We start from the raw sequence: 22,380 nt of genomic DNA, 5'->3' as shown, positions 1-22,380 counted from the left end.
CAGTATACACATACATTGGATCATTATGTTCTACAACTAAAAATAATATAATGTTGTATGTCAATTATATCTCAATTTAAAAAGAGGGAAATGTTATTTATTTTTAAAGATTTTATTTATTCCACAGAGAGAGAGAGTGTGTGCACAAGCAGGGGGAGAGGAAGAAGCAGGTTCACAGCTGAGCAGGAAGCCCCAATGTGGGTCTTGATCCAAGAACTCTGGGATTATGATCTGAGCTGAAGGCAGATGCTTAATCAACTGATCCACCCAGGTACCCCAAAGGAAAATGTTATTTAAAAATAAAAGGCTACAATTCCAAATCATTTGAAGATCTTTCCTCCCAACATCCCACACACCTACTGGATGTCCTATTAAAAGAGAAATATTTAGGGATCCCTGGGTGGCGCAGCGGTTTGGCACCTGCCTTTGGCCCAGGGCGCGATCCTGGAGACCCGGGATCGAATCCCACATCGGGCTCCCGGTGCATGGAGCCTGCTTCTCCCTCTGCCTATGTCTCTGCCTCTCTCTCTCTCTCTGTGACTATCATAAAATAAAAAAATAAAAATAAAAAAAATAAAAGAGAAATATTTAATTCAATTAAGAGAAAATAACATTAAAAAGAGAAAAAATAATAACAAAAGGCCTGATTTTATAAGTGATTTTGGGCAAATAACTTCTATAACTCTTAAATTTCCTTAACTGTAGAATGAAATTAAGATTAAATGTTTTGTAAAATTCCTTTCAGCTCAGCAATAGATAATGTTATTTATATACTTATTAAATACTAGGTACCAGTACCTGCCTTACATGTATTATCTTATTTAATTTTCCAAACATGCCTATCAGGTAGGTACTATTATCATCCTATTTTATACAAGTGATTATAAACTGACTCAATAGGTCAGAGGCTTAGGAACATACATTTTAAGCAAACTCTTCAGGTAATAGTGATGCTAGTAGCCACTGCCCCATAATTTGAGAATAGCTTGCCAACTCCAATGGCTGCAGTCTATATTGGTAAAGTTAGTACAATCCCAACTGCTGTGTATAAAGTAAGATTTTTTTCCCCCCAATTTGTATCTGGCTTGGTAAAGTCAATTAATGCTCTGGGCCAGTTTCCTTTTCTGTGAAATGGGTTTAATAATACCTACCTTGAAGAATTTATAGAAGGAATGCAAATGGCCTGGTCCTATACTTAAGAGTAGAGATTCAATAAATGTTAGCTTATTATCACAAGCATCCAAACATTAGTAATACAATAAAAAGAACAATGAACAAACTATAAACTTTTGCTGAAGCCCATTTTATAATTATTTCTATGGGCTGTTTATTTTCCTCACTTTTAATATTATTTTTGTAAGTAAATATACTACAAAATGGATTATTTTTGGTATATAGTTCTATAAGTTTTATTTTTATATATTTTAAAAGATTTTATTTATTTATTCATGAGAGACACACAGAGAGAGGCAGAGACATAGGCAGAGAGAAAGCAGGCTCCTTGTGGGGAGCCTGACTCGAGACTTGATCCCAGGACCCCTGGATCACGACCTGAGCCAAAGGCAGATGCTCAACCACTGAGCCACCAGGTGCCCCAAGTTCTGTAAGTTTTAACATATGTATAGATGCACGTAACCACCACCAAAATAGGATACAGAACAGTTCCATTATTGCCCCCAAAATCCCTGGAGCTATTCCTTTGTAGTCATAATCTCTTCTGAGTTCTAACTCCTAGCAATCCTGATTGGTTCTCCATTCCAATAGTTTTTGTCTTTTCAAAAATATCAAACAATGGAACTATGGAGTATGTAAGTTTAAAGGCTGACTTCTTTTATTAAGCAGAATGCCTTTGTAATACTTTCAAGTTGTTTACATACCAATAGTTTGTTCCTTTTTATTCCACAGTAATATTCCATTGTGTGGATGTAACACAGTATATTTATCCATTTACCCACTGAAGGTCAATGGAAGGATAATGAAGGACATTTGAATTGTTTCCAGCTTTGGCAATTATGAACAGAGCTTTTATGAACATTCATAACATTGGTGTGAACAACCGAAGTTCACTTTTCTAGAGTTAATACCTAGGGTTATTAACTCTAGTTGCTGGATTATGTGTTAAGTGCATGGTCAACTTTCTGAGGAAAGTTCAAACTTTTTTCTGAGTGGCTGAACCATTTTGTATTCCCAACAGCAAATGAATAAGAATTTACATTCTCTCTTCTAACTCAGTGGTAATAAGCATTCCTAGTCTAAGTCTCCAAAGTTGTACAAAGCTGTGATGAGTATTTTAGTATACAAGCAGTGACTGACTTCAATGAAGCAACATTGCATAGTTAAGAATTCCAAAAGCAAATCCCCTATTAAAATAGTTCTCTCTAGTCTGCTAAAATTTTCTCTAGGATGTTTTCCTGTATATGTCCAGACACTGAAACACATACATAAACTCCCATACACATATACCTCTGACAATAACAAAACTTTTTAAGTGCCGAGAATCATTTTTTCTTTGCCTCAACTAACTTTGGTATGCTTTATGGTAAAAAATGGTCTGCAAAGGTAAGTATTAATAGGAAATAGGGTATATATGGTTATGGTTGATTTGAAATATCTAATCTGAAATTCGAATCTTTCTGCCTAATTAACCAAGTAGTCCCACTTAATTATAAAATGTGTCTCCTTTGATGATGATGCAATCTTCCAAACTAACAATCTATTGGAAAAGTATCCTTTCTTCTAGAAGACACTTCTTCACAACTTTACCTGCTTACAATGATGCTAATTTTAAACTTATTCAGCTTAAAAGAATTTCCCCTGGTGCAGCCTTTCTAACTCTGATAGGCAGATTTAACAACCTATATATACCTCCATCATGGGAATCACATCATTATACTGGAATCCTTAATTTGCATGTCACTGAATATCTAAGCACTATGTCATCCATGTAACCATTAGTGCTTAGCATAATGTGGACATATAGCAGGCCCTTAATAAAAACGTGTTGGTTTAGAGACCAAACAAATGAATTAATGGTGTTTTACCTGGTGAACATCTATGTATCCTTTAAGGCTTAAATGTTTCTTCCTCTAAGGCATCTTCTTTGTGTCACCTAGGTACCTTGTGCTTATTGCCATTGCTATGTTTTCATACTATATTGCAATTCCCTGTTTGCTGCCATGACAGGTAATTAGATATCTGCCCAGTGGGAAAGAAAAATTCACAAGGAATACGCCTTTCTCTAAAGATAAGAGTTTAGGTAGTATCATATTTAAGACAGGAAGTCTCTTTTGAATCTTTTTAAAGGATTTGCCTTAGGAGAGTTTCAGTTAACATTTTCTTTGGATGTCTGTCAGGCTTATGACAATGGGAAGGTCTCAATGGGCACTTAAGAACACTTTAGAAAAAGTAGAAGGCTTTAATTTTTATTTGGAGAACACTAAGACAGATACTTCTAAAACAATGCTACACAAAAGAAAATACAATAACTAGATATATCCCCCCCACCAAACTAGCTAATATTGCATAACTAGAAAAACAAACATACTTTGTTAGACTCTACTTTTACCAAAAACAAAAAGTCGACAGGCTGGGCCAGCTGTTTAACAATGAGTGCCTTTACAGTAATAAATGTTGACAGCCCAAATCAAAAAAGAATGCATTACTGAGATATCATCAATTGTGTTCTGTCATTACAAGGCAGCTCCACCCAGTCTAAGCTTGTCAAAAAGTGTTACTGTAATCCATGAAGAAGTCTCTACCTCAGGCAAAGGAAAGAAAAAATGTGAAGGGCTGGCTCAGAACAGGTGTGTTGAATTGTAATGCCAATGTTGAGTCATAAATCTCTTTACATTAGTTTCATATATGACAAATTATTAACTTCTGTGAGGTGTCAAGCATGGCTGAACAAATCCATCAGCAAGCACTTTAAGAGCAACAAATGTAAATAAATAGGGTGTGGATATAACTTTTTAACAGTGAGCATTATTCCATGCACAAGAGTAGACAGTTATGACAAATTTTCTTCTTCTATTCAAGTGAATATGGTATTTGGGAATCTAGAAATGTCTGACCTACTCTTCAGGTCAGCCTACTCTGATTCTACCTAATGTTTGTAAGAGCATTGCTTCAATTTATCCTACAAATCTTTAATGTAAATGTAACTCAGCTTTACAAGGGATCATGATGTATGAAAAGCATGTAAGTATGTGTTCTGTTTTTTAAACAGTTGTGGGACTTTGGGCAAACTATGTATAACGACTATATGCCTCAGTTTTCTCTTCAATAAAATAGGAATAATAACTATTCCACAAGGCTATCATGAAAACTAAAAAGTGATTATTGGCAGGAAGTATCTAACATAGTGCTTGCTTGGCACTAGCAGATAGATACTCAACACATTCTAGCTTTCTTTTTCAAGGTACTTCAGCTGTCATCCTTGCTTCCCTAAGAGGTAATAGCTTGGAATTTAATATAGAGTAAAAAACTGCTCAGGATTAAAGCTCATGAAAGCAAAGGTGGAATCTTTTTCACTCTATGTCAGTTTCCACTAGTTTCCGGCAAGTACTGAGCCCAATAATGCAGAACTCATGTTACCACCCATGGCAAACTCTCACTTCTCAGCTCGAAAGTACTGAACAGTCACGTATGTCATTAGTATTTTGTTTTTTTTTTATTATGGTAAAATATACATAATATACAGTTTACTATTTAAGTGTACAATTTAGTGGCAATTTAGTGGCATTCAGTGTTGTGCAAACCGTTACACTATTTCCATAACTTCACCTCAAACAGAAACTTTTATACCCATCGAGCAGTAACTCTCCAACCTGCCTCATACCTCGTCTCTGGTAAGTGCTAATCAACTTGCATTTCTTATAAATTGATCTATTCAAGATATGTAAGTAGATTGATAAAAATTTGACCTTTTGCATCTGGCATCTTTCATTTCAAGGTCTTCAAAGTTCGTCCATGTCGCAGCATGTATCAATACTTCAATCCTTATTGTAGACTGAACAATATTCTTTGTATGGCTATAACACATTTTTAATCTATTTATCTGCTGATGTGTCCATCAGCATATGTCCATAGCCAATTGGAATGTTTCCACCTTTGGGTTATTGTGAATAATGCTACAATGAACATTTGAGAACAAGTGTCTGAGTCTCTGTTTTTATTTCTTTTGAGTATTTATACCTGGAAGTAGATTGCTGGGTAATGTGGTAATTCTATGTTAAACTTTTTGAGGAATCTTCAAACTGTTTTCCACAGTGTCTGCACCACTTTACATTCTAATCAGCAATGTACAAGGGTTCTACTTTCTCCACATCCTTGTCAATTTGTGTTAATTTCCATTCTTTTTGGTAATAGCCATCCTAGTAGATTTGAAGTGGTATCTTCTTGTGATTTTGATCTGCATCTCCCTAATTACTAATGATGTTGAGCATCTTTTTTTTTTTTTTTTGGTGCTTGTTCGCCATCTGAGTATTTTCAGAGAAATGTATACTCAAGCTTTTTGCCCGTTTTTGAATTGTGCTATTTGGCTTTTGTTGTTCAATTGTGGAAGTTCTTTATATATTTTGGATATTAAACCCTTTTCATATATGATTTGCAAGTATTTTCTTCCATTCTGTAGGTTTCTTTTCACTTTCTCAGTGTCATTTGAAGCACAAACGTTTTTAATATTTTTTCTCCCAGTTTTTATTTAAATTTGATCTAGTTAACATAAAATGAGTTTTAAGTATAGAATTTAGTAATTCATCACTTACATACAACACTCAGTGCTCATAGCAACAAGTGCCCACTTTAATCCCCATCACCTATTTATTAACCCATCGCCCCACCCACTTCCCCTCCTATAAGCATCAGTTTATTCTCTATAGTTAAGAGTCTGTTTCTTGGTCTGCCCCTCTCTTTTTGTCCCTTTTGTTCATTTGTTTTGTTTCTTAAATTCCATTAGTGAAATCATATGGTATTTGTCTTTCTCTGACTTACTATGCTTAGCATAATACTCTCAAGCTCCTCAATCATCATTGCAAATGACAAGATTTCATTCTTTTTTAATGGCTGAGTAATATTCCATTGCATATATATGTGTGTGTGTATATATACATATATATATATATATATATATATATACTCATCATAACATCACTTGTGTATGCCCATCACTTATTTAGCCCATCCTCCCACGACCTCTCTTCCAGAAATCCTCAGTTTTAAGAGTCTCTTTTTTAAAAACTTTATTTGAGAAAGAGAGAGAGCTAGAGTGCATGCACGTGAGAGTGCACATGAGTGTGGGGGAGGAGCAAAGGGAGAGGGAGAAGCAGACCTCCCACTGAGCAGGGAGCCCAACAGGGTGCTTGATCCCAGGATCCTAGAATCACAACCTAAGCTGAAGGCAGATGCTTAACCAATTGAGCCACCTAGTTGCTCCAGTTAAGAGTCTCTCATGGTTTGCCTCCCTCTGTTTTTATCTTTTTAAATTTTTTCTTCCCTTCCCCTATGTTCATCTGTTTTATTTCTTAAATTCTACATATAAGTGAAATTATATGGTATTTGTCTTTCTCTGCTTCACTTATTTCATTTAGCACAAAACAATGATCTTGCCATATCATTGCAATGGCAAGATTTCATTCTTTTTGATGGCTGAGTAATATTCGTGTGTGTGTGTACGTACACCCTCCACATCTTTATCTGTTTATCAGTTGATGGACATTTGGACTCTCCATAATTTGGCTATTGTTGGTCATGAGAGAGGAGAAATAACACCACAAAAATATAAACAATCATAAGACAGTATTATGAAAATTTATATGGCAACAAATTGGACAACCTGGAAGATATGGATAAATTTCTAGAAACATATACACTACCAAAACTGAAACAGGAAGAAATAGAAAACTTGAACAGACTGATAACCAGCAAAGAAATTAAATGAGTAACCAAAAATCTCCCAACAAAAGTCCAGGGCTAGATGGCTTCACAGGGGGAATTCTAGCAAACTTTTTTTATTTTTATTTTTATTTTTTTTAAGAGAGAGAATGTGTGCATGCAAGGGAGGGGCAGAGGGAGAGGGAGAGAGAATCTCAAGTAGGATCCACAATGAGCGTGGAGTCCAACCCAAGGCTTCATCTCATTACCTAGAGTTCCCTACCCAAGCTAAAATCAAGAGTTGGATGCTTAACCTAATGTACCACTACCAAACATTTAAAGAAAATTAGTATCTGTTCTTCTCAAACTATACTGAAAAACAGAAATGGAAGGAAAACTTCCAAACTCATTCTATGAGGCCAACATTATCCTGATACCACCAAATCCAAACAAAGACTCCATTAAAGAAAAGAACTATAGGCCAACTATAGGCCAATCTCCAATGAATATGGATGCAAAAATCCTCAATAAAATACTAGCAAATCTAATCCAATAATAAATTAAAAGAATCATTCACTGCAATCAAGTGGGATTTACTTCTGGGCTGCAAGGATGGTTCAATATTTGGAAATCAATCAATGTGATATGCCACATTAATAAAAGGATAAGAACCAGATGTTCCTCTCAATATATGCACAAAAAATATTTGACAAAGTACAGCATACATTCATACAAAAACCTTCAACAAAGTAGGGTTAGAGGGAACATAGATCAACCTAATTAAGGCCGTATATGAAAAACCCACAGCTAATATCATTCTCAATATGGGGAAAACTGAGAGCATTTCCTTTACAGTCAGGAACAAAACAGGGATGTCCACTCTCATCACTTCTATTTAACATAGTACTGGAAGTCCTTAGCCTCAGCAATTAGACAACAAAAAGAGAAAAAAGGCATCCAAATCAGCAAGGAAGAAGTGAAACTTTCACTATTTGCAGATGACATGATACTCTACATAGATAACTCAAAAGATTTCACCAAAAAATGCTAGAACTGATACACAAATTCAGTAAAGTTGCAGGATACAAAATCAATGTACAGAAATCTGTTGCAATTCCAGTAGGGTTTTAATTTTTATGATGCCTAACTTCCCAACTTACTTGTTTTTTTCTTATGTTATCTGTGCTTTTGGTGTCATATTTAAGAAACCATTGTCAAATCCAAGGTCATGAAGTTTTTTCTCTGTGTTGTATTCTAAGAGTTTCATAGTTTTAGGTCTTAAATTTAGGTCTTTGATCCATTTTGAGTTAATGTTTGTATACAGTGCTACATATGGGTTCAACTTCACTCTTGTATCTGAGTATCCAGTTTTCCCAGCACCACTTCTTGACGAGACTATTCCTTCATCATGAATGGTCTTAGTGCCTTTGTTGAAAACCAACTGACTATACATATGAGAGTATATTTCTGGGCTCTCTTTTTTATTCCATTGGTCTTTATGTCTATCTTCATGCTAGTAACACAGTGCTTTGATACTATAGGTTGTTGGTAAGTTTTGAAATCATGAGGTGTGAATCTATTAACTTTGTTCTTCTTTTTCAAGATTGTTTTGGCTATTCAGGGTTCCTTGTAGTTCCATATGAATTTTAAAATAGGTTTTTCTTTTTCTGCAAAAAATGCCTTTGGGATTTTGATAAGGACTGCACTGCATCTATGGATAGCACTGGATAGTGTTGTCATCTAAACATTATTAAGTCTTCCAATCCCTTGAAGAGGGAAGTATTTCCATTTATTTGGGTCTTCTTAATCTCTTTCAGCAATATTTAGTAATTTTCAGCATACAAGACTTGGGCCTCCTTGGTTAAATGTATTTCTAAGTATTTTGTTATTCTTGATGCTATCATAAGTTAAATTATTTTCTAAATTTCCTTTTTAAATCCTCCTGGCTAGTGTATATAAATGTGACAGATTTTTACTTTTTATATCCTGTAACTTTGCAAAAATGTGTTCATCAGCTCTAACAGTTTATTTGTGTGGAATATTTAGGGTTTTCAACATGTAAGATCATATTATCTTTTTTTTAAGATTTTATTTATTTATTTATGAGAGAGAGAGAGAGAGAGAGAGAGAGAGAGAGGCAAAGACACAGGCAGAAAGAAGCAGCCTCCATGCAGGGAGCCTGATGCAGGACTTATCCCCGGACTCCAGGATCACGCCCTGGGCGGAAGGTGGCACTAAACCACTGAGCCACCCAGGGATCCCCTGATCAAGTTCCTTTCCAGTTTGGATGCCTTTTATTTATCTTACTTAATTGTGTGTGTGTGTGTGTGTTTTGTGATTGGTTTATTTCACTTAACATAATGTTTTCAAGATTTATCTGAGATTACAGTGTCTATCAGAACTTCATTCCTTTTTATGACTGAATAGCATTCCATTGTACGCATATGCCAGCTGGTTTGTGTGTGTGTGTTTACCCATTTGTTCCTTTATATACATTTGTGTTGTTTCCATCTCTTGGCTATTATGAGTAATGTTGCTTTAAATCATACATAGATTTTTTTCTTAAAGATTTCACTTAAATTCCAGGTAGTTAACATACAGTGTAATATTAATTTCAGGTGTACATTACAGTGATTCAACAATTCCATACAATACCTGGTGCCTATCACAACAAGTGCACTCCTGAATTCCTATCACCTATTAAACCAATCCCCTGCCCATCTTCCCTGTGGTAATTATCAGTTTGTTCTCTGTAGTTAAGAGTTTGTGTCTTGGTTTGTCTCTCTCTCTCTCTCTCTTTTCCCTTTGCTCATTTGTTTCATTTCTTAAATTCCACATATGCATAAAATCACAAGGTATTTGTCTTTCTCTGACTGACTTATTTACTTAGCATAATACTCTCAAGTTCCATTCATGCTGTTGCAAATGGCAAGATTTCACTCTTTTTTATGGTTGAGTAATAATAAAATAGTAATAAAAATTAATAAAATAATTATAATTATGGTTGAATAATAAAAAGTATATATATATACACACATATATATACACACATACCACCTCTTTTATAAATCCATTCATCAATTGATAGCTTCCATTTCTTAGCTATTATAAAAAATTCTGTTGTATAAACATAGGTATGTATGTATCCCTTTGAATTACTGTTTTTGTATTCTTTGGGTAAATAGCCAACAGTGCAATTGCTGGGTCATAGGGTAATTCTAGTTTAAAACTTTTGAGGAACCTCCATACTGTTTTCCACAGTGGCTGTACCAGTTTGCATTCCTACCAACAGTGCAAGAGGGTTCCTTTTGTTCCACATCCTTGCCAACACCTGTTGTTTCTTTGTTGATTTAAGCGATTCTGACAGATGTGAGGTGATATCTCATTGTAGTCATGATTTGTATTTTCCTGATGATCAGTGATGATGAGCATCTTTTCATGTGTCTGTTAGCCATTTGTATGTCTTTGGAAAAATGTCTATTCATGTCTTCTGCCCACTTTTTAATTGGATTATTCATTTTTGGGGTGTTGAGTTTGGTAAGTTTTTAAATATATTTTGGATACACATCCTTTATTGGATATGTCATTTGCAAATATCTTCTCCCATTCCATAGGTTGCCTTTTAGTTTTGTTGATTGTTTCCTTTGCTCTGCAAAAGCTTTTTATTTTGATGAAATCCCAATAGTTTATTTCTGCTTTTGTTTCCCTTGCCTCAGGAGATACATCTAGAAACAAGTTGCTACACATGCACAGATTTTTGTATGGACCTATCTTTTCACTTCTCTTAGATATATGACTATCAGTGAAACTGCTGGATCATATGTTAACTATGTTTAATCATTTGAGGAACTGCTATACTGTTTCCTAAAGCAACTGCTCCATCTTATATTCCCGCCAGCAGTCTATGAGGGTTCAGATTTCTCCATATTTTCACTAACACTTGGTATCTTTTGATTCTGGCCACTGCAGTTTGTGTGAGGTAGTATCATCTCATTGTGGTTTTAATATGCATTTGCTTGGTCACTGATGATGCAGAATATCATTTCATGTGCTTATAGGCCATTTGTATATCTCCCATAAAGAAATATCTTTTCAGATCCTTTGCCCAATTTTTAATGGGCTAATTTGTCTTTTTATTATTGAGTTGTAAGAATTCTTTATATATTCGAGATATGTAAGTCCTTTATCAAATATGATTTGCAAAGATTTTCTCCCAATCTGTGAGTTGTCCCTTCACTTTCTGGTGTCCTTTGATGTACCGTTAGTTTGTCATCAGTACTGATTCTACTTCATCTTTTTAAGTATAATTCAAAGTTTGCAAAATAATCATTAAAAACTTATCTTGTCATATATATTTCTCATTGATAAACAGAATGAACAGTGATGACTACTTCTACCTTGTATACATACAAACAGCAATATGCCAAGAACTGATTCTTAATTTGTACATCTTAGTGGTTTAATCTAACTGTAAAGCAGCATAACATGCACAACGTGGTCATTGCTCCTCCACAAACCATGCTATTGCCATTGCATGCTACTCAACAGTATAAGTTGAGAAAGTACTCAGGAAACTTTATGGCTGAAATTACAAGTTTCTTGGCAGCAGTGGTTTTGTTTTGTTTTGTTTTTCCTCCCCCTCAAGGAGTGCAATTTGTAAACAATTTCTCATCTGCAGTTTGGTCACTTCTCTGCCTTGCATGGTAAGATTTTTTTTTAGTGGTATTATTTTTCTCTTGATCTGAAAAAAACTATTGATTTAATAAAAAGATAGGTCATTGGTCTTTATTTAATAATGAAACAGAAGCTCTCAAGGCTTCATACTTTTATAAAAAATTTCAGAAACAGAGGCACTAGGGGTAAATGCATTGCTGCTTCTATACAATTAACTTTCATTTCTCGATCAAAAAAAATTTTTTTATGACAGCCAGTATGAAATCATTACAATCAGAGTCAGTTGCCCTGGCATCTTCTATTCTAGGACTGGAGTTCTCTAAATTATGTTTACATTAATGTTGAATTAGTGTAGCAGTGAATCACTGATTTATAATTTTTTAAATATTATTTTCATCATTACTTTTATGCTTCAATGAATCACATTTTAGCCATGATCAATTTGGGGGAATTAAGAAAATAATATAGCTAATTTAAGCAAGGAAAAATTAATATGGACTTAACAATAATATGTGAATGATATAAAAGTTCAGAAGCCAAAGTAAACTGCCCTAGTTAAGTGAATTTGTCTAAATAAAACATCCAATGCAATGTTTGTTGTACACGAACAGTCTAATAAATTGTAACAGATATGATGAATGAAATGCGATTTGGAGGGACATCACAATTTATTTTACATTTCAAAATGTGAAATAAATGTTGACAAAATTTATTACATTGCTTGTTCATACCTAACTGCCTGGAATCCTTGGTAGATAGCTAAGTATTCTGGTAAACTAGGAATCACACGGAGAAATACCTATGGCTGGAATGTAGCAGGAGCCTAAAGAATGGCTATTATTATTATCTTCATTCTCACCTGTTCTACTTGCCTCATAGCTTGCATTGGAGAATACTAGAGCCCTTCTATGTGCTCTAGGTCAAGTTGCCTATATAACATGTCTAGTTCATTCTGACTGGGTGCTCCCATGGCTTTATCTACTTGATTACTTCACAGATTATACTGGAACTGCTGTGTTGTAAGCCCAATGGCCCTATCTATCTTGCACACAGCTGTGGTATTGGTGTTTTACATAGTGTCTAGTCCATAGGAAAAGATCAATAAATATTTAAGAAATGAATATAGAAATCAAGATGAGAGAAATTATTATCTTCTGTGATTCGGGACTAACTATGGAGAAAAAACACTTGATAAAGAATCCTTTCTAAAATATTTATACACCCAACGCCGGAATACCTAAATATAGAAAACAAATATTAGCAGACCTAAGAGGGAGAAAGAGACAGCAATACAATAATAATAGGGGCTTTAATATCCCAATTTCATCAATGGATATATCATCCAGACAGAAAATCAATGAGGAAACATTTGAATAAAATGATGTATTGGACAGAGTGGACTTAACAAACATATACAGAACATTTCATTCCAAAGCAACAGAATACACATTTGTCTAGAGCACATAAGGAACACTGTCCAGGATAGTTAGGGCACCACAAAAATATCTTAATAAATTTAAGAAGACTGAAATCATATCAAGCATCTTTTCCAACCAAAATGGTATGAAACTAGAAATCAATTACAAGACGACAACTGGAATATTCACAAATATGTGGAACTTAACATGCTCTTGAATAACCAATGGGTTAAGGAAGAAGTAAAAAAAATACCTTGGGACAAATGAAAATGTAAATATAACATACAACACTTATGGGACACTGCCAATACAGTTGTAAGTGAGAAGCTTGTAAGGCTTACTAAATGCCTACATCAAGAAATAAAGATCTCAAATAAACGATCTAACTTTACATCTCAAGGAACTAGAAAAAGAAGAACAAAATCCAAAGTTAGCAGAAGGAAAGAAATGATAAAGATCAGAGCAGAAAGGATTGGAAACTAAAAGACAATAGAAAAGATCAGTGTGACTACATTTATCATGGTGAACACTGAATAATATACAGAATTACTGAATCAATGTTGTACACCTGAAACTAATACAACATTTTATGTCAATTATATTTCAATAAGAAGTAAAGTTTGAAAAGATTGAAAAGATCAATGAAACTAAGCTGATTTTTAAAAAAAGATAAACAAAATTGAAAAGCCTTTATCTAGACTGACCAAGAAAAAAAAAAGACTTGAATAAAATCAGAAATGCAAGAGATGTTACAATTGAAAGCACAGAAATACAAAGGATCATAAAAGACTATTATGAACAATTATATGCCAGTACACAAATAGATCATTTAAGAAGAAATGGATAAAGCCCCTGAAACTTGATAACCAGAGGTTTCTGGATTACTAAAGAAAATATGGCATATGAAAATAACTGAATCTATTTACATGTTAGAAAGTATCTATTGTTTGGAACCAGGCTGTAAGCAAAAACAGATCATAAATGTTTTGATTCTAAACAAGCTACCATCACGTAGTGCCAATATTTGCCAATAAGCCTACATTGTAGCAAAGTACCTCTGTCCCTAAAACTGAGCCCAGTGCTATATATTTGATAGATCCTCAATAAACACTTAAAAAACCAAACTAATACCATTAATGAAAATGTCTGTGAATAAAGTGATAAGCAGTTTTGCCAAAACAAAAGGCTCATATAATACATACTTCCTGATTAGAAATAGAACAATTATTGATATAAAGATCCATTCTGGGCCATTAAAGAATGACTCAGAGTATGAATATGTTTGGGCTTGATTTTATTTATTAAAAACTTTCTTATAGGATGGGCATCTCTGGTGGCACTAATGATGTAATCATTTAAGTGATGAAAGTAACTGAACCAAAGTAATGTTTATATAAATTCAGGCCTAGGAAGCCATCCTCCAAGTCTGTTCATGAATTTGATTTTCATTGCAAGCTTAAGATAAAGTATTACTTGAAATTTTTTTGAAGAGTAAAGGCAAATTCACAATTACAAGGGACAGTGTTTCTTGTCACAAATTCAGCAGATACCAAATCTATTATGATCCATGCATAGGCCAAAACAAGTCTTTGAACCTATAAAAGCTTTTTTTAGGAACTTTACTTATGAACTAAATGATAACTTTCATGAAGACACTCTAAAAACAAAGAGAAATCCTTACCTCTTGCCGTTAAATTTCAATAAAAATTTCAATTATATGGAGCCTTGGATTTTCCCTGTAACCCTCATATTAAATTTTGTGCTCAGTATTAAAGGAATTAAAGTCAATTTTCTTTACCAATGAATTATGAGGAACACAAATTAAGATGAAAGAATGAACTGGGAATATGCATGCAAATATTGTGCATTCATATTATTATACAGCATAATCTGTAAATCTAGTACTAATGAGACTCAAGATTTAAATGGCTGAAGAATGTGTTTAGTGACTTATTGTCAATCAATGCCTCTATTCCAGGATAAACATAATCTTGAATGGCAACACACCTATTATTACAAATTCCTAAGTAAGTACAGTACTTCATTATTTCAAAATGTCACTGTCAATTTATAGAGTAACAGATAAACATCTTTCCATCATATACCTGATTACCTTTTCTTTAGAGTAAATGAAACACTGACTATTAAGGAAAATCACAAACATCATTTTTCCAGCAATAAAAGAAACTTAGTGTGTATTTAAACTCTAAACTAGTTATAGCACTTCAAATTTTCATATTTGTTAATGTGGACACATCAGGTTTTATACCACTGCAATCAAGAACTTTTTTCAAGTAACATTTTTCATGTGAATTCTTCCAAGTATTAAATATTCAATCATCTACTATACATTTACTGAGTGCCTACTTTGTCCTAGGTACACTGATAGGAGATAAATGTTATAAATGTGAATGTGATACAACTCAGACTCTTAACAAACTCACAGAATAATAGAAGAAAGAGATAAGCAAATATGGTAAAACACAATAATTCTACTTTATATTTGTCTACATGTTTTCCATTTGCAATAGCTAATGGGTATTGTATTGAAAACACTCAATATAGCTGGAAACTTTTCATCATTGCTCAGCAATCAAACTTTTCCTATTTGTCTATGAAAAACATTTTTCAACTAAAAATATTAGAAAGGACAATTTAAGAAATACCTGTGAATTGAGCATCTCAAATTAACAAATGCTAACATATGTTTCATATTTTATCTTTAGACTGTTCTTTAGACTGTTCTCCAAATCCAGAAGTTTTTTACCTGATAAAGCACTAATAATTACTTGAGATTATCATAGGTCCTACTGGCCATGTGATCTTGGGTAAATTAACTTAACTCTTTTGAGTCTCAGTTTTCTCACCTGAAAAGGGAAGATAATAGTACCAATCTGTGCTAGGCTATCTCCCATTTGCCCCCTCAGTATCCAAGCTCTATCTAGCTTTTTGCCTGGGTAAGTTCTCTTGCCTTGCAGCTTTTGGTTGGGTTACCTAGGTAGTATTGGCAGAAGATCAGAGTATGGAAGGAAAGTAAATCTGTTCTCTGGTTTCCTCCCTAGCAGGTCACCAAGGGCTGACTATATCCCTCTATCAGATATAGTCTTCTCGATTTACCACCCTCCACGGCCTTTAGGCCTACAGGTGGTAATGGCTCTGTTTAGCCCTAAAGTCTGTACTACCCATTGCTGACTTCCATAAACCTTGCCCTTACCTTTACAAACAGTTCTCTTATTAAACTGTTCCAAATGACCCAGTTTGAAAGTGCCACGTGTTTTCTGCCAGAACTCTGTGTGACTCATATACAACCTCTTGGGGTTATTTTGATACTACAAGAGATAATATATGTAAAGTACTTAGCTTGACGCTTAGCACACTATAAATATTCAATAAGTGTTGACTACTATTGTCATGATCAATATTGCTGTTATTATTTTATTTGAGGTTCTACACTCATGCCATCTATACCAACTGAATATACTCAGGACACTGAGAAATTCAGAATTCTGGAGACCTTTTACTAATTCTCACAGCACTTCAAAAATGTAAAATGTGTCTATCACTAATCAACCTCAATATTTAAAAAGAGTAAGAGGATCTTGAAAGTGAGTGAAAAACCACATAGTGCACAGGATTTCCTGGACTGTCGTTTCTTTTGTAAATATGCTTCAGAATTCATTTCCTGCAAATTGACCTCCTGCCACTACTCCAAATCTAGCAAAGTATAAATGTCCATAAAGTTAAACAAATTGTTGGGTCTTGGGGTCATGAAAAGAATGGACTGAAAGGTAAACTCAATGGCATAAAAGTCCTTGGTTAATCTGGAAATGCATCTTCATTTTCTTTATTTATCAATCATTACATAGGCAAGCATCTCCATTTGACAAATAATTTCATCAAAATCCTATTAAAGGTCTACTTAACCTTTCATCTTACCTCATCCTTTATATCTTCCTGTTGTTGGGCGGTGAAGATCTCCATTGCAGCCATGAGTCTCATCATTAACTCATCCACTGTTGTGTTACCTAGCAACACATGGAGATCGCCAAACTTTACATTAGTAATGTTATTATAAAATGGAAAGTCATTCTAGAATTGATCAGCAAGGAATAACTATAGTCTAATAAAAATGACAGTGTACTATGCTAATACCCAGTTAAAATATTTTCATATTTTCCTTGAAAAGTTTCATATGTTCACTGTGAAAGAGTAAACCAGTATATAGGCAGTTGAAATTTCAAACACAGTATACTTGAAGGAACCATCTGTTAACGAGAAAGATTTTCAGCTCAAAATGAAGAATGGCCAAGTATTGGAAATCAAAGTTCTTTTAAGTTATAGAAACATATCTACTTGAAAATACTAGCAACAGCTACCATTTTTTTATATGCCAGTAAGTAGGCTAACTGCTTTACATATATTATCTTATTAAACCTGTACAATAATTCTTTGAAGGTATCATGATCTTGAGTTTAAAGAGAGGGAAAAGGAGGCTTTAAGAACTGGAGTAGCGTGTGCAATCAAGATCAGGCTTTTGATTAAGTGGTGGGACCAGAATTTGAAACCAAATGAGTCTAACTCAAAAGCCTGTTCTCTTTTGCCACCTCAATATACTGTTTATTTAGAATTATTTCCTATAATTAAAAATTCCTTGATGAAGTGGACAGTAATTTATTTACTGAAAAAAACTGAGTTCTTTTTGTGCCCAATTGGTATTTTTCTCTTTCAGCTGCTTCCAAATGACTATGCTATAAACTTTATAAGAGAATATTCAGTGTTTAAAAAAGTTTTAATTTTAATTCCAGTTAGTTCCCATAATGTTATATTAGTTTTATGAAAGTATTAAAATGTCTGGTTTTCCTTAATGCTATCTTATTCCTTGTCTAAGGCCATAACAAACATTTATGCCATTTCCTGAGTGTATTTTCCTGTTACTTGCTTTGAATACATCTACAACAGAGAAACCCATAAAGATACATAAAGATATAGCGATTCTTCTTTCAAGATTATTGGCAAAAAGCCCGTCTTTCTCCAGGGCCTGAGAAGAGCTCTTCCTATCCCATTGATCAAATAGGACAACAAGTAGCAAGCATCTTTGTTGGTGTTATTCTGGAGTAGAGCTGGACTAACATGATCTTTCAATGGTCCTTTTCTCAATTTTCCTTATGACCACTGGCAGCATGGCAGGGAGCATCTGTGGTCCTTATCAAAAAAATTCAGTCACATCGGTACTACTGTCCCAATAAATGAGCTAGAGAACAAATATTATCTTGGTGTGATATCATGGTACTGAAAAAGCAGAACTGGTTTTGTAGTCATAGTTTTTAGTTCTGCTACCTACAAACCATATGATTTAGTACCTAAAAATTGCCTAGCATGTGACAAGGGCTTAATAAATATTCACTTAGTAAATGAATAAATAAGTGGATGAGTGACTGACTATAGCTCTCTAAGGATTGATTCTCTTATCGGTAAAATAAAAATAACACTACCTCTGTATATAGTACACATGATCGCTGGCAGTTATTATGAATAGATACAACAAATGGCAAAAAGTTTAGCAGTACCTTTAATATAGAGTTTGATAATGGGCAAATTGTTGAGTTTCTCTTTCTCATTTGCAAACTGTAGTGACTAAGACTCAAAGCATGGGATATGAATTCTTTATTCTTTATGGAGGATACTAGAAAGGTGGTTACATACTGGCCATTCATTTTCAGGCTTAAGCCAATGCTTATCAACTATGCTTCAGTGCTAACAGTCAGGACTCACTACCAAACTGGACAAGACAGAGGAAAGGTACCAGTTAACGCAGGTCCAGACAAGTTTTTTTCTCTAACCTATTGCAGTGGTTTTCAAACTTCTGTTTTCAGAACTTGTTTACACTCTTAACAACTACTGAGATCCTCAAATAAGTTTTGTGGGTTATTATTATCAACATTTACTGTGTTAAAAATTAAAGCTGAAATACTTAAAACGTATTTATCAATTCATTAAAAGTAACAATGATAAAACCATTACATGTTTATATAAATATCATATTTTTATGAAAAATGGCTTTATGCTCCAAATGAAAACATTTAGTGAGAAGAATGGTATAGTTTCAACATTTTTGCAATTTTTTTAAACGTCTGCTTAATAGAACATAACTGGATTCTTATATCTACTTCTATGTTAAACTAGTTACAATATGTTGTCTTATGACTTAGCTGAAATTTATCAAGCAAGCCTGCCCTTAAACAGACATATAATTGAAAAAGGGAGGAGTATTTTAATAAATAATATAGTACACATGATCGCATTTGATAAACTCAAATGGACAAGTGGAAGTTTCTTCAAGTATGTGAGGAATTTGAAACTATTGAACTTTCTGTACTTTGTTATATTAAGATACACTGACCTATCTCACTCTTTGAATGGATCTTTTACCTATGCAGGACTTTATAATATCATGCGCTGGTCATGTGGAAAATACTGGTTTACTGACTTATGCATTTATCTTCAATGTTGACATAACTAATTATACGATACAAAAAAAATCGTATATTTGTAACATTACAACTGATCTCATCAGAAAATTATTTAAGCTGTCAATCTTACAGTGGAAGATATAACATTTTGCTTAAATGCTCAAAAAATAATTTTTAAAATTGCACATTATGGAAGTAAAGAATATGACAGTAGTATAGTTTGGACATGACTTTGATTTGTGTGAAGGTGCCAGTAGTTTTACACAACATTGATTTTGTGCCATCAGTGCAAATGTCAACACAGTAAAAATAAATAAATAATAAATAAATAAAAATGCAAAAACAGAAGAGCCTTATTACCATTATGAAAATAATAATTTGACCTCATGGATCCAATGAAATGGTCTAGAGGACCTCCAGAATCTTGGACCACTTTGAAAACCACTTTATTATATTGCCTCTGATGGGGGAAAACAGGAATGAAGTATTATACATTTACCTTATGTATGCAATTCATTTCCCCAGCAGAGTATCTTTAGCATTGTTTATGAAACTCAATGCTCTAGGGATAGAGCAAACATAAAATACCAGAGGTTTTATTTTGAGTTTTAAAGACACTAGTATTTACACTCATTCCTCCATCATATTATCTACTATAGAACTTTTGACTTAAATAGGGGTAAAAATAAAGTATCTCAAACAGAAGCTTCAGCTCAGGGCACTTGAAACATCTTTTTCCCTGGGGCAAAGAAAGTTATACTGTTTTCAATTTAAGCTTGCTATTAATAAGGTAATATTTTAAAATAATCCTTGGGGTATATCAGTAGCAGTAAAAAAAAAATCATTCACCTTTTTTGTTTGTAAAGAATATTCAATGTGATTAAATTCATAGGCATCCTATAGCTTCGCACCTTAGCATTGCATCCTAGACACAGACTCACACAATTAAGGGGAAACAACTACCACTGCATGAACAATTAATTTGCAATATCTAGTCACTGGCTTTTCTAGATAACTAAAGATAAGCATTTCTTTCAACAAATCAACATTACAGCAAGAAATCAATATATGAATAAGAAATGTCATGTCTGATAACTGATTATGGCTTAATTACTAGTTTAGAGAATTTAGCAATTCTGAACTTTTAACATGATTATGCTCTGTCCCAAGGGCTGTTATTTTATTAAGAAATTTCTGTTACATTTTTATGCAGCATATTTCATTTTTCATAGATTCTATACTTTTTGAAGCTGTTCTTTAGGATATTCTATGTTTTAAAATACAAAGATGCTCACTCATATAGAGAATTACTGTCAACTTTGATGGTAAATATTATAAGGTTATCACATACACAAGAAGACACTTCTCCTCTTGTGACATGTACTTTACCTTGTATAACATTTAACACTTCGTTAGATGATCGCTTTCCCATAATAATCAGAAAAAGTGGAAACTGATCTGTTTTTTGAGTCCGGATGGTTTGTGCAACAACACTGCCAAAGTGTCTATTGCACATTGTCAGAAATCTAAAATGAGACAAAAGCCAAAGTAAATTTCATTTCAGAGTTTAATAAATTTACTAGTACCCCGACAAAAAACTCACTTTATTATTATGTTAATAATAATTAGATAGCCTGTCTAATATCAATATATAAAATCTTGCTAGGCTGAGTTTCAACTACATCTTAAATGATATAGAAGCGACTATCATATAGAAAAGCAGGCAGCATGCCCTAACTGCCATCTGGGGCTGAAAGCATAGGTTCGTAGTCTTAAAACATTGCAAGGTATACTGACCTAATATATGAGAAAAACAAAAAAACTGAATTTTAAGGGGAAAGAGTTTCTTAAATGGACAAATGTTGTATGGTACAAAGTTAAATCGACTGACAGCATCCTAAACGGGATTTAGCAACATTTTCACAAGTCTTTAGAATCATGAATTGTACTTTAGAATTGTGTTTTCTCCAGTAGTAGCAGGTCTCCTGGTTTCATACTTAACATGGGATAAAAATAATAATTCTAAGCTTTTGACCAAAAAAAGCTCAGAGATATTAGCATACTGAAGTCTAGCATTAGTATTCTTAACACGATCTGGAATAAATGAAAAAACTGATAAAGCTTTTCTCTTCTATTAGAGGACTGTTTGAAATTAGCATTTCTTTCAAGAGAAAAGGGTAGCTTATGATATGTTTTCAGATCTGATGGTAAAAAGTAAATGTCATAATAATAATGAATTATGAAAGACCAAATGCAAATATAGAATGCTTTAATAAGATCCAATTTAATAAAGTCTGTAAAAATAATGGACTTTTAATAACACAGGTCACAAAAGGCAAAACAGTGGAAATTCTGGGGACTAGCCACTGGTACTGGCTTATTAATTCTTAATTATGTTCATGAAAGGCAACTTAAATCGTGTGTTTTCTTATGCCTTATGATAATATTTTAGGTAACAACTCCTCTGAAATGTATGTTCTAGCTGATGAGCAAAATCCTGTTGTCACATGCATTAGAAGGTAAATCTATTTGAAAAGACAAACGGCATTAAAATGTCATGTGCTCATATTCATTTGATATCCAAATTCAAAACAGAATCAAACCTCTTAATTTTTAAAGCCAATATATCTCTTGTCTATAGAAATTCATTCCAGAAATTTAGGCTGAATCCTCCACAAAACCCATGCTGTGACTACAGAAAGCAGACCATGTTAAGGGCCACTAGAACTGCCAGCAAGAGTGTCAAGACAAGTTAGCACCATCGCAATAAGTTCATCGGGAAGCAGTTTCATATTTACATTTAGAGCAGCAATAACCAGACCTCATGGCAATTTGAAATGACAAGACCCTAAGAAATCCATTGTTGGCCATGAAATATCATTGCTCCCATGAAAATTCATATCTTCACATTCCAGAACTATTATGCGATAAAAGGTGCTCAAGCAGCC

General features: G+C 33.7%; 1 protein-coding gene across 5 annotated transcripts in view; it reads right to left on the bottom strand.

The window, feature by feature from the left end:
- The window catches only part of FAF1 (Fas associated factor 1), a 460,703-nt gene that overhangs the window by 72,075 nt on the left and 366,248 nt on the right, over positions 1 to 22,380 (bottom strand). For all 5 annotated transcript variants that reach the window (XM_025420121.3, XM_025420122.3, XM_049094402.1 and 2 more), the window contains 2 exons: positions 20,822 to 20,958; positions 16,899 to 16,987 (listed from right to left, as the gene is read on the bottom strand). In XM_025420121.3, the coding sequence (XP_025275906.1) occupies positions 16,899 to 16,987; positions 20,822 to 20,958 (226 nt within the window). The remainder of the gene's footprint in view (positions 1 to 16,898; positions 16,988 to 20,821; positions 20,959 to 22,380) is intronic.

The sequence above is a fragment of the Canis lupus genome, chromosome 15, assembly GCF_003254725.2.
Source record: "Canis lupus dingo isolate Sandy chromosome 15, ASM325472v2, whole genome shotgun sequence".
Classification (NCBI taxonomy): domain Eukaryota; kingdom Metazoa; phylum Chordata; class Mammalia; order Carnivora; family Canidae; genus Canis; species Canis lupus.
The sequence above is the reverse complement of the archived record's forward strand: the minus strand, read 5'-3'. Positions and strand labels throughout refer to the sequence as shown.